This window comes from Haplochromis burtoni, unplaced genomic scaffold (genome assembly GCF_018398535.1).
Source record: "Haplochromis burtoni strain Fernald_Lab_line unplaced genomic scaffold, NCSU_Asbu1 Contig_156, whole genome shotgun sequence".
In the NCBI taxonomy this organism is placed as follows: domain Eukaryota; kingdom Metazoa; phylum Chordata; class Actinopteri; order Cichliformes; family Cichlidae; genus Haplochromis; species Haplochromis burtoni.
In genome coordinates, this window is record NW_024582517.1 from 1,203,932 (window position 1) to 1,217,960 (window position 14,029).

At 39.7% G+C, this 14,029-nt stretch overlaps 1 protein-coding gene across 1 annotated transcript in view; it reads right to left on the reverse strand.

Moving 5' to 3' along the window:
• LOC102303570 (voltage-dependent calcium channel subunit alpha-2/delta-2) overlaps window positions 1-14,029 on the reverse strand; it is a 42,827-nt gene extending 28,798 nt beyond the window's left edge. The window contains exons 1-2 of the mRNA XM_005932246.3: window positions 13,615-14,029; window positions 5,442-5,523 (exon numbers count right to left, since the gene is read on the reverse strand). Of these exons, the coding sequence (XP_005932308.1) occupies window positions 5,442-5,523; window positions 13,615-13,727 (195 nt within the window). The 5' untranslated portion in view covers window positions 13,728-14,029. The remainder of the gene's footprint in view (window positions 1-5,441; window positions 5,524-13,614) is intronic.

Sequence of the window (14,029 nt, forward strand, 5' to 3'; positions counted from 1 at the left end):
AGAGGAATATTTCAAACTCCGCCCCTCTGTGTTCCTCCGCCACTGCCTCGTTTGAGTTTTGGACGAAATGCATTCTGGGATATTGCATTTCATCATTTCAAGCTGATTGGAGACCAGAACAGCCAATCACATTTTTTTGCATCCAAGTCTGTGATTGGCTGGTTTTGTGGCACAAATATAACGGTGTGGAGAAAGAGTTGAGCGCGCACGGGCAGAAATGTTGAGAGCGCGAGCGACACGTTGCGAGCGCAAAAACTGAGCGAGAGGGGCTGCTGGTGTGTGTGTGTGTGTGTGTGTGTGTGTGTGTGTATAATACCAAACACTGAAATACATTTTTTGCACGCAGCTTTTCTTCGCTCAAAATAAATTTCTTCTCAAAATGCATTTTGATGATTGATGCTGAACTGTGAAAATCAGTCAAGAGCCGTCTGTGTGCATGGGTGTTTGTCTTCCTCACTGGCAGAACTCAGGTGGTGAGGATGGGTAAGTGCATTTCCAACAGCATCACCATCAACACGAGAGCGCCACAGGGATGTGTCCTCTCGCCACTGCTCTACTCCCTCTACACTTCAGACTGTGTGGCCACCCACAGCTCCAACACCATTGTGAAGTTTGCTGACGACACAGTGGTGTTGGACGCCATCTCCAACAACGATAAGGCGGCTGTTACGACCCGGCTCAAAAGCCGCAACATAAAAACAGAGATGAATAACAGAGTGAGAAGAGGTTTCATCCTAAAATGGAAAACCAGGTTGGCTAAAATGGCTGGTGCCACCAAGGCAAAGACTAGTGCACTGCCGGGAAGCTTGCCTCAGGTATGCTTTTATCCACACCTGACTAGGTGTGGCCAATTAGCACCAGCTGAAAACACTGAGACGATTAGAAGCTGCAGAGGGACGTAACAGCGGCCTACATGGATGAAGTGAAGAATCTGGCATCATGTTGCCAGGACAACAATCTCCAACTGAATGTTGGCAAGACCAAGGAGCTGGTGGTGGACTTCAGAAGGAGTCAGCACAGAGACTACAAGCCCATTATCATCAATGGAGCTCCAGTGGAGAGGGTGCAATCCTTCAAATATCTCGGTGTCCACATCTCCTCAGACCTGACATGGGCTGCCCACATTCAGGTCCAGACCAAAAAGGCTAGGCAGCGCCTGTACCACCTACGATAACTGAGGAAGTTCAGGGTCTCTCCAAAGATCCTCAGGATTTTCTATACAGGCGCTGTGGAGAGCATCCTCACACAGAACCTCACATCCTGGTTTGGGAACAGCTGTGTTAGGACCAAACAGCTCTTCAGAGGGTGATCCGTACAGCAGAACGCTGCTGCAAGATTGCTCTCCCCCCGCTTCAGGACACCTACACCAGGAGATGCCGGACAAATGGAGAGCATTGCAACTGCTCATCCACTTTGTCACAGATTGAAGCCATTTGAGTACAGTGAAGTTTAGATGGTGTGGTCGTCTGCTGCTGTAGACCATCTGCTTCAACATTTGTTTGTTTTTTTTAGTTATTTTTGACTCTTCTTATTAGCACAGAGTGTTTAACCTCTGACTTCTGATCAATAAGACATTTCTCAACCAGAGAGCTACTAGTTTAACAGGTCACCTTTAGTCTACATGAACCAAATGCATCAAGTTGCTGCCATGTTATTGGCTGGTATTGGCTAGATATTTGCATTAACAGGCAGTTGAACGGGTTTATCTATCCCACATGCAAAGATGTCGGAGAAAGAATTAAGATAAGCCAAAAAGAAACGCAGTGCTCTGGATGAATCTGCTTGGCAAGCATACATACAGACTGCAAGAGGACTTTTCCCCTAAAATTAGCTTTCTTCCCTAACTTTAAAATGTCCCAAATGTTGAATACTGACCAGATGCTTTACTGGCCCATGCTGCACAGATGGGAACATGCAGCAATGGGTGTTTCTGTGAACTGTGCTGTCTGTGAAGAACTAGGTCTTGTGTAGAATCCATCAAGGAGCACCACTGAGGACACGCATTATGTGGGTAAAACATAGACAACAACCATGTAGGAACATAAGTATTGAACCTGGTAGCATTTTCCTCATTAAATATATTTCTAATAGGGCTATTGAGATGAAATGCAAGTCAGGTGATTGATCGGGTCGATCTATCAGCTTCATGAGGACACATATGATTTTCTCTTAGTATTTAGGTATGAACACAAAACCAACAGCACAAAGAGACTTTAAAGCGATCGCCACAGTGATTCTACTTTAGAAACAGGAACAGAAACTGAACTACTATAAGAAGTGGTTCTTATTCCCAGCCTTAGTGCTCACTGCAACATTCATATCCAACACTATTTGCAACAATACGGTCACTACAGTCTTGACAGAGCTTTTTGCTTTTACTCATAAAGAGATGCTTCTTATGTGACACCGTGCCAAAGAAAAACCTATTCATGGGCCATCAAATAGGACTGAAGCCTCTAATATTCCAAATGAATATGGGGTAGGCCTGCTTTTAAAATAGCAGCTGGGGCTTTTTTTTTGGGGGGGGGGGGTTGGCTTTGATAAAACAATTTATACCTGTGTCATTCCACTTTATTACACATAAGTTCCTTTTTGGACTTATTTGTTTTGATTTCTTTCTATGTCTAGATTACATCAGAAAATTTCACATCTATAGCCCCATTAAAAATGTTTAGTGTGAAAATGTTGGCACGTTCAATGCTTATTTTCCCCTCTGCATACAAGCTGCTGGTCCTCAACACAAGTTCAAACTGAAATAGCACTAAGTCTTAATGGATATCCACTAAAAATTTTGACATCTATGGTTAAAAGACAATAAATTTAGTAATTTACCATGATAAAGAAAAGGTTCTGTTTTCCCCATACTTTGATTTGCTTTGTGCAATTACATATAAAACTCATAACAATCCCATTATCATCTGTTGTTTATGCTACATAGCCAGTGTTATTGTGCTAACATACTGATACTTCTTGTCGGTACAGAGTCACATCGTCCTTCGTTCTTTTCTGGAATGAGCTGCCATTTTGACTGGTTTAAGAACCAAATACTCTTACATAGCAGATGTTGAAGTGACCTATTTCATAGAAGCACCTTTTTATTCAGTGAAATGTATGGAACATATGAAAATGTCACTTCAGAAAGGTGCAAGAGCTGAACTGGACAGTCAGGATGTTAGACCTAACTGACCACAGCAACGTTAACATTGCCATTGTGAACACGTTAGCATTTAAGCTCAAAACAACAACAAAATTTCTAGGAGAGCTGCAGACTTTTTAACCTTATTACTTTTGATGGCTTGTACAAGGTGTCTTAATTTGACCTATACAGATGTGTTGGCTTTCTTTAAGACTAAAAAAATGCTGATTTGTTTGAGTTCTTTCCTGTTTCTGCCAGCAGAAAGAACTAGAAACCTAAAGTCAAGTGAGAATAGAGTTAGATTCAAGTTCTAGTTAGCCTTGGGGTGACTACGCTAGAAGAACTGAACTGAATTCAGTATTCACAGAGTTTATTATTAGAGTTTAGGTACTTGAGTTTTCTTGTATATTGGTTCATTGTTTTAGCCTCATCAGTGTTTCATGTTCTGTGATTTTCCTTATCTCAGTCTTTAGTTTAGTTGTTTCACTTTGTTAGTTATTGTCTCTCATATCTTGTTTTGAGTTTTACGTTCTGTCCTAAATTGTTTCAGCTCTGCCCCACTTCCCACCCATTTTTATATTCTCCTCTGTGTACTTATGGTCCTTTCATTATTTAACATTATTTATAATTACCATATCATTCACATGATGATTCCTGATCTTATATTCCCAAAGTGTCATGGTAACCAGTGTTTTTGGAATTTTACTGATACTTTCATGCCTCTCAAATTAGGCCTCAAGTTACCACTCTACACCCAGCTAACTGTGACAGCTGTAGTTATCTATAAATGCGAACCCCTGGTTTAGGAATTAAAATGATGCCTGACGTGAATAACGGTTTCCTCACCAAGAGAAAACTTTCTAAGCAAAGGAGAACAATCTTGAACAGATCTGCAGTGTTTTAAAAGCATGGCGGGATTAATGAGGATTGAATGAACAAGTGAGTTTCACATCAAGGCATTACTGCAGGCTGACCATCTGCTATGGTGTGACACAAACAGAGAGGACACGTGCCACTGCTCTCTGCTGAGGGAACGCCCCCACACATCTCCTCAGAGCAGGGATCACTTGCCCCCTACAGATGATCTTTGTTCCTGGTCTCTGGCACTTGCCTTCAGAGGGACAACCCCTCCCAGCCACCTGTTACACTAAATAATGTTGAAAACATGCTGGAAATGAAAAGTAAAAGAAAACTGAATACACTCCTAATGACAGTCTACCAGATCACTGTGAACAATTAGACAAAAATAAAAACAAGTACAATCTGGACTTACCTGCAGTCAGTGAATGTAACAAATCAAAATCCCATTTTGTAAAAAACCTTCAGTGGAAATGTTTTTGGGGGTTTTTTTTCAGCCTTTTGCTTACACTATTTTAGGGTGCAACTGAGCTACATTTCCACATTAAAATGTTCTTTTATTTCAGTAAACAAACAACTTTTATTTTGAGTTAATCCTAAGTATAAAATATTTATTAGGAATTCATCATTTACTTCTGTATGAGCAATGCTCACTAAAAACTTTGATGTCCAACCTTCAGCTGGAAAAAGCAGAGTTGGAATCTGAGATCCAAGTTGACTGGATATTGTTTAGAACCAGAACTAGAACCATTTAATATGGAATTTAACGCACAGAATCAGAATCAAAAGACCCTGGAATAAGATTACTCTAATGCACCTGCAATGTAAAAATCAATCATTAATGACTTCCAACTCAGAGCTTAATGGAAAATACCTGTTATGTGTTCAAAAATGAACAGTTTCAATATTAACACAGTTATTATATGATCAGCTCATGAAAGGCCTAAATTAGTATTCATGAATGTAGGTGTTATTAAAGCTCTTGATTTCATGAAGCTCAATTCAGATATTCTAAATCTAACCACTGTAGGTGTGTGTTGAGGCATCTCTTTCACTTTCAGGTGTATAATCCAGTGCGCGCAAAACTGATAATTATTGTAAACACAACGCAATACAAAATTATGTATCTAAAATGTCTAAAAGCAGAGTAAATGTACTAAAAATAACAGCTAAAGAGAAAAGATGTAAGAGAAAGATTTATGGCTGCTCTGAGAAAACATTATTTTTTGTTATTGGCTCTGCAGGGATCCCAGAAAACCACCAAACAAGGAAACAAAGAGGTTTAAGTGAGACAGACTGTGACTGTTTTCTGGTTTTTTGCACCTATTTAGCTGCGGATCTTCAACTTAATGGAGTTACAGTCAATTTGCGCGCTGACCTCTCCGCTCGGTGCACTTCTTATTGAGTTTATCCAACACTGTGATGAATGAGAGAAGCAGACACTCACCCCTTTCAACTGCTGAGCTCCAGTGATGTGCTGAAAGACTCTGTCAATCTCCTGCTCGATACGCCTGGCCCAGTGCATCATCCTGTGGATAAACACCGGAGGCTGACTGTCACACAATGCAAAACAAATGAAACAGAGAGGTGTATCTGTTTCACAGAAACAATCAGTGATGTAACAAAAATAGCAGGAAACTGCACACAGATTACCACATCTTTTATGCAAACATGCTTCATTTTTCTTGCAGCAACAGAGCGAGAGAACAGCTTTTTTGGTCAGTGTGGATGTTTTTTATGTCGCTCTTGCAACCATCTGTAATTGCATATGATTTGCAAGCTTGTCTGTACTTAATATAAGTATTTATTTCTTTAATTGTTATATAGTTTGGATATATGTTTAAAAAAATATGCATCCACACTGCAATTATAATGGCTTCCAATGCAGCAGAGTAAGCAGAAAAACATTATCACTGATAATTGTTTTTGAACTTATCTGCACAAATCTGTTTTTTCTTGTTTTTGTATTTCGAAAAACTCAATGTGTGTTTGAATATCTTTTAAAAGGCAACATTATAGCCACAAACTATCAATGAAATTTGCATAATGACTGAAACCAGCCCACTGAAGGAACAATGGGCAATCTTACTGTTTATAAGATTGGGGAAACCTGCAGTCAGCTGAGACTGAAGAAGTCACTCGGATGAGTGACGAAACGTTTCTCCCACAAAACGCCACGTCCGGATGAACAGAATCAACTTTTGGAGAAAGTGCTTTATACTACAAGCTACACTCACATACTCAGTGTCTTCCCTAGTAACGTTTCAAGATGCAGACTGGTTAATCCAAGAAATCCCAATAAACTAAAACTTCATTCAATATTTTCTATTCGATCAAAAAACAGCAACCTATACTCGTATCAATACAGCAGAGACACTATTTGTCAGATTTAAACAGACACTGTTGGGAGGAGTATTCTCGGGCTCACTTTCACACAGTATTCCCTGTATGTCCATGATCCAATCTATTATTTATCCAGTGTAATCCTCACATGAGACCGGACGATATTTAATTAAAGGTGAAACACAAAACAAGCAGTCAAAACTGAAAACCTGGGGCATTGTGGAATAAAAGCCAGTGATGATCAGGTTTGACCTTAAATTTGACCTTGATGGTGTTACATAGTGTTTGGAAGGGAAAAACATTTAAATACACTATATGTAAAACACAGAAATGGCACCAAACCTTCTCTACTTTTCATCCTACTGATTTTGTTGATTTTGATTTTCTGCATACGCATTCAGCATATACAAATCTCTAGCTGTTTTCACACATCTACTGCAGCCCTGAATTTTTCAGAATTTGTTTTCAGGACACAGACATCAGACATTTAAAGGTGTCCAAACTGCTCCCTAGCACAAAGACCATATGACTCATGTTGGGATACGTCTGATACACAGGTGGGTAAATGGTCATCATGCAGGCTCCCTCCCTTAACCCAAATGAAGCATGAATTTGTCTGAAGTGGGCTGCTCCGTTTTGAGTGCTTTGTTATGTGAGAAAGGGCCACGGACCTCAATTCAACACCTCCTCCGCCTCTCTATGTGGAGTTTCCCTAATTGACAAGTACTGCCCATAAAAGAAAAGTAAACATTGATGCTCTGACATTGGGGACAGCTATTTTGAAAACATTAAAAATGTTCTTTAGGGGAAAACGCACTTGTTTGGAGATGATATATCACTAATTACTTCTATACTGTCAGTCCACCTACCACACAAAGGTTAATTCATGACTAAAATAATTAGGTTGGAGTCAAATCGTCTTTTTATGCCTGGAAAGGTTCCTAACTGACTGCCCGACATGGAAATATCTAAGTGTCACTCTTTTCTCTAAATACTAAGGAAAGGGGCTTCATTTCCTTTCTTATCTCCTTGAGCATTTAGGATACACTGAACTATACAATAGGAAATGAAAAGGAATAATACCGCTCCACAGTTCCTTGCAGCGTTAACATTCAAAGCCTAACACACTAAATAATTTATCAGTTGTTTTCATACAATCCTACTAAATGGAATTCATGTAGATAAATATGAGCAGACTGAGGGAGAGCTTAAGGAAACCTTCTGCATGAGACATTAGTATATTTTTATACTAAATGGTCACATTATTATCACTTTATTTACAGACCTATCATGTTTGCCATCAAGGTAATAAAGCGGCTAAAATGTAGCACTTCTACAGTTTGAATGGATATGAAACTCACAGTTCATTGGCTGATGTCTGATTAAGAGTTGGAGGTACAAAAAAAACCTTGCAGGTGGATTAATTAAATTAAAAGCTAACTTTTGTATTTGGGGTAAATTCTGGAGTTTGGCGCAGTGTTATCAAGGACAGCAACAAATTAGTTTGAATTTGCTACTACTCTGATTGGATCACACCTCTGATTTCACACCTCTGATTGGACTCTCAAGTTTCAAAGTACATAGTACTATTTTTATTATTATTGTTGGACTTTTCTGCACTTATTACATTGAAGATTTTTTATTTATTATTTTTTTTACAAATGAGAAACACAAATAGAGAATAAGGAGGGGGAAAACACTTGAAGGACCAGATTTATGAAATTCAAGATATTCCATTACTACGTGTGCTGAATTCTTTTAGGGTAACTAAATATGTTATCCTATTCCACAAATGTATTTTAACTAAATACAGCCTTCCTTCAACTACTCATTTAAATAAGAATTTTGCACTTAAATCAATATCATAAATATAGCACAGCATGTGCTCTTCCATTTTAAATAATAAATACTGTGACATAATCACATCGCAAGCTGCGATTTCAAAGCGGCACCCAATCCTACACAACCTACCTGAACAAAAGAGGGATCCTGCAGTATAAAAATCAGTTTCCTTCAAAATTTTGCAGTCAACCATTACTACATAAATGTAAAAATATGCTTTAAAAGACTATACACTAAACTATATACTATGTAGTTATTATACCATATAATATACAACACAATATTTGTGTTATGCTCTGACTATCTTACTATATATTCCCCTGCAATCCTGTACTTCACTTCAGTCAGATTTAAGAAAAGTTTCTGGAGATGAAATATTCATTTTAGTTTCTACCTAAATAAGTCAAACCAGGAAATCAATTAATCAGACCTGTAAGTGCCCAGAGAGTCGATTCATTATCAGTCAGACAGCTTCCAGCAGAGTTACAAGACAACAGCACTGATTAAAGTCTTGTTGGGCTTGTTTCTGCTGTTGGACAAGCCACAAATCTTCACTCAACTGCCCGAATCCACAGGAAGACAGCTTTTTGGATGCTGCAAAGGATTCTTTTTCTTTCTTTTTTCTAGCCCAGCTGAAATCGAGGACGCCCAGACCTGATGAAGATCAGACAGCTCTTAATACGGTGCGAGACATTTTCACATTCTTTTATTTGAAGTGATAATTTACTTCTGGGTTTCTGGGAAGTGCCCAGCTACAGGAACCGTGTATAGAAACTAAGATATAACCTTTTTTTTTCAAATCCAGCAACATCAAGAGTATCACTTTAAAGGCCCATTTAAGATTATTATAAGACTGAATGCCTGACATGTCTTCACACTGATCCATTTGAAAGTGAATTTCTTTTTTACCTTGAGGCGTTCGAGGCAGTGGTAGAAATAAGCGAGGCGTGCTGTGGAAAAGAGAAACAGCATGCACACTTTCCTTTTCCCTCTCTATAGAGGGATGCAATCGGAAAAATATCTAACGCTTTAAATAAAGCCTTTAAAATGCACTCTGTTCCAAAGTGTTCTCAGGTTGCTGGTGCTATTAAATCTGGATTACATTAATTTGATTAACTGAAAATATCTTGAATATTATTAAAATATCGTTTCTTTGTTTTTAAAGACTGATTTTTTTTGCATTTAGCTACTTTGTCATCAGTCTGGAAAACAGTCAGTTTGTCTGCTGACTCAGCCTTTGGAGGCAGTGGTCCATTTTTCAGGGCTTCCGGTGTAACCAGCAGATATCCATGCCATGCCAACACTTGCTGTTGCACCAGTCATTATTACTGACTGCTTCCAAATGCAGATGCATTTTAGAGGAGATCCACTAAAAGCTAAATTGCTTCGTTCGCATGTGATTGGTCAGTGCAACCCAGACTACAAATAGATACTCTGTATGCATAATCTGTTGCAATGATTACTTTCTCGTTCATTTAAAACTGTAAAAGGAGCAAATCCAAAGGCAGGAGTAGCAAAGTAGATGCAGACAAAAAGACTTTGTCGCAGATGCTAGGATTTCTTTAAAAGGCACCTATAAATTGGGCAATCAGTTACATTAATCCCAGCAATCCTACAGGTTGCTTAAATGTCACATGGCGCAAAACAATATCATGTTTACCATCATGAACACACTGAGCAATCCCAAAGCTGAAGCATGTCAGATGCCATGACTGCTTCATTAACACACGTCCTCCATCTGCATCCCATATGTTTTGACATTTGCTAAAACAAATGTGTGGGGTTAATCTTCATAGATTAAAAAAAAAGAATCAGCATTATGAATATGTGGCTTTTCTGCAACACTCAAACCTGGATAAAAACACTTTTTTATCACACTTTTTACTGAAAATGCTACAAAGCATTTTATTTATTTACTTTACACAAAAAAACAGTGCACACTTTGTTGTGCCGGCTAGTCTGTTGTGTGTTATTAGAAAATCTTTGCAGATCGGGTTTACTGCAGTGGAGAGAATACTATCCTGAGTTTCTGGCACATCCGAATTTTGACAACAGCTGCTACTGGCTCTAAAAATTTAGCTTTTCTCATGCTACCATTTTGGACTGACAACTGTGCATTTCTCCACATTTTCCTCACGACTAGCTGAAGACAGCACAGTAAGCAATCATATAGGGGACTGGTGTCCAGTTGTACCCACAAACCGACTAAAAGTTAACTTTTTTTTCCACATAAAGGAAATATTTGTTTCTAAAATGTAACTTTAATGTCATTCTGAAATAAGGCATATAGCTTACTGAAGACACCAAGCTTCCTTCTTCACAGTTTCAGTTAAAATGCCCTCAAAAAGTTGTGTCTAAATTAGGTTTGTTACATGACTGCAGAGCAGCTTCGACCCCGTGACTCAGTGCCGCTGAAGCACTAAAGTTTTTGACTGTGTGCTCCACTTCCTCTTAAGCCCTGTGGGACATCAGAAAACCAAGTACAGGGGCCACACAGCAAAGCACTCTTGTGCCTCTACTCTGTTACCGGCTATAGTCACACAACACTGTGAAGACAGATAGAGAAGCACTACATGATGTGACCCATATTCACTTACAGCAGAGAGAGCAAAAGGTTGAGAGGAACAGCTGAGCCATAGGTGGGGTATAAGGAGCAGACGGAAAAGCCATAAAGCATCTATCTATCCTTCTATCTATGGTTATCTATGGTTTGGGTTACTGGAAATCAGTAATTAAATCAGACAGAGACAAGCTGACTGCCACTTTGCAACCCGCCTCTTTTTATGCTGCTCATAAACCATCTTATCCGCCATTACTGATGCTTGCTCAGTTCTATTCATATCTTGCTGCTCCTAAAAATCGTCTTTTGACAACAGTACCTGGCTTTGTTAACACATGGCCTGCTTCTTTTAATGTCTGTTCATGTGCTGTGCAAAAACACAAAGCTACTCGAGACACTGAGTTCTACTGCAGCACCAGCAGTGGCCTTGAGAGAAAGATCAGCGTTGTGGATTTAACTAAAAGAAGATTTCCTCTCTGCTCTGTTACAACTCCACGTGTTGCATATTACACATGGTTTTGCAGTGATGGGCGAAGTACATAAAAAGTACATAAAGGCACCAAAACAAAAGTACTCGCTGTGAAAAACAGCCCCATTCAAGGTGTCATATGTGCCATATTAGTGATGACATAATATTAGATTTTCATTAACCCCTTAGCAGTCCTATTAGTCCCCTAAACCATCCAATGTCCCGTGGGCGGTACGTCCGACTGCTAACAGTTTAAATTCATTGCTGCAGCCAAAATAGGTCAAAAATAACGATATAACCATGATACCTCCAGGAGGTTTTATTCATGCTATTCATGCAAACATATATACACTATGATTATTATAGTATAGCTCTCTGATTCATTGTATTGTGACACACCACTCTAACCTGACATTCGATTCTGTAGTATGAATGTGTTAAATGTAAAAATAAATGTGATTGTGGGATTTGTATAGAATATTTGTGTATGCTGTAGAAACGTTGGGACCCACTGTGCCATAGGCAAGGTTTATGCAAAGTTTCATCCACTAAGCAAAATACTTTTAGCATGATTTTATTATGGTCAAGCTTCAAATATAGCAGTAGTAAATAACAGAAGCTGAAATCTGATGCAGAACAAAAAAAGGTTGTACTTGAATAAAGTGAAAGTACCTCCGATTTGAATTTGAGTACTTTAACAAAGGCATTTTGATCAATGTTCTCAAAACACTTATTTCTAATGTAAACTTTTACAGGTCATGAGCTCCTTTGCAGTCTGAGAATAACTGCAATAAAATAACATAAAAAAATATTTGATTTTCCCCCATTGATGTTCTAGATGTCAGAACACGAGGAAGGCAGATTGCAATGCCTGCAGCATGGCAGGCTATTACTACAAAAACACATATTTTTTGTAGTATCTATCTATCTATCTATCTATCTATCTATCTATCTATCTATCTATCTATCTATCTATCTATCAGCAGGGAGAGGCCGTATCAAGACAGAAAGGGTGGGAGGAGAAAGAGCAAAGCGAGAGAGGGAGAAGTGGTATAAATCCACGCTGCTGCAGTATTAATTCTTAATTGGAATGAGAAGCTGTTCTACAGCGTCGCAACACCGCTTCATTTAGCTTAGCCGAAGCGACCCAGGGCACAAGACTATGGAGCTGTTTCAGAGCACTCAGCAGAAAAAAGCAGCAGAAAGGAGGAGGAGGAGGAGAAAGCAGCAGCTTGAAATAACCCATTTCATCATAAAACACACACATATGCACACGCCCACACTTGACTGGTTTATAGAATAGACCCCTCTTTTCTAATTGGTAAATAAACCTCATATCTCCAGTTGTGATTGGCCAGAAATTCTTCAGCATGTGCCCTGGAGATGAGTGGACCATCTGGCCTGTTCCTCCCTCCTGAGCAGCCCGATCGCTGAGCCTGGAGTTGGGCCCAGATAGTCTCAAGTTAAGTGCCAGCTGTACTTAACTGTAACGGGTTAAAGGTTAGGATTGAAGAACTGGGCAGGAGATTGATTGAAAAACAAGGGGAAATGGTATTTCGAATGCAGCCTTCAGCAAGAAGCCACAGTAAAACCACACCTTTCTTCTGCTGTGCTAAATAGTAGGCATGGTACTAGTAGGCTACTCCTGAGCTTTGAGTACTTGTGTTGTACAGTGCACAGTGTGGTTTCCTCAAGAGGTTGTAGGAAAGGATAGGACTGTTTGATGATTTTTTTTTCAAGCCATCATGGAAAGATCTAGCACTTAGTGGAGCACAAGAACAACAGGGGAAACAAGGAAAAGAGCCTTACCAGTTTTATGACTGCACAGACTTAATGTTGCATGTCAAATAGAAATTCTCCAAATAGCTCAACTAATTAAAGCCACAGTCTACCTCACCTTAAACTTCCCTGTACGTCCTTGCAGTTTTAATTTTTTGTTTGTTTTTTGTTTTTAAACAGGTTTTTGAGAAAGTCAAAGTTAATATTCACAGTCGTCCATTGGGTAAAACCCTCAGATCCTATTTGTGCAGAACATCAGATGAAGGCTCTAACTCATCATATGGTAATAGGGAGGATTAATCATTTGCCAGATGCTCCTAATTCTGCCTAACTTGATGTACAAACACTTACAGTACGGGGTCTTCTGCTTGGGAGGAACATGATTGCTCATTTAACCCTACAAATATACCTATATACCCCTATATATCATAGCGTGGACTACACCTTCCAGCTCTTTAAATAACCTGCCTTTACATTGATGTAATCGCCAACCCTGTCAAATTACATAACAGCAGAAGATAAAGCATGCAGGGTGACTGGAGTATCTCCTGGTGGCAAAGCGAAGTGGTCAAGCCCAAAGTTGTCTCTCATCGGAGCCCGGCTGCGTTTTCACTGAGGGTTACTTACGTGTATTGCTGGGGGAAGAGACCCTGCGCTCCAGGCCACGATGCGCTGAAAATGAAGATAATCTGGATAGATAGCAAGCAGACGATGCTGCAAGACCTTTCGCCTATCGCCATTTTCCATTAAAAATTCTCGTCACGGGCTTTCGTTGCGTGAATGAAGCGCTCCGGACTGTCTCCGGGGCATACAGCGAGCAATGTGTGAACGTCAGGCTCAGTTTCCCGACGACTTCATCTCGGTTTCTCTCGTCAAGTGGACGCGGAGGAGGCAGGCATTGGCCGTGAAGGCATCGCGGACGGTGGGAGATGCACTAATGCAGCTGCCAAGACACTGCAGAGTCTCCCCTCCTGCTCCCACACACATACACACCACCACGAGCACTAACACCACAATCACACACAGGCCGGCGCGTCCACGC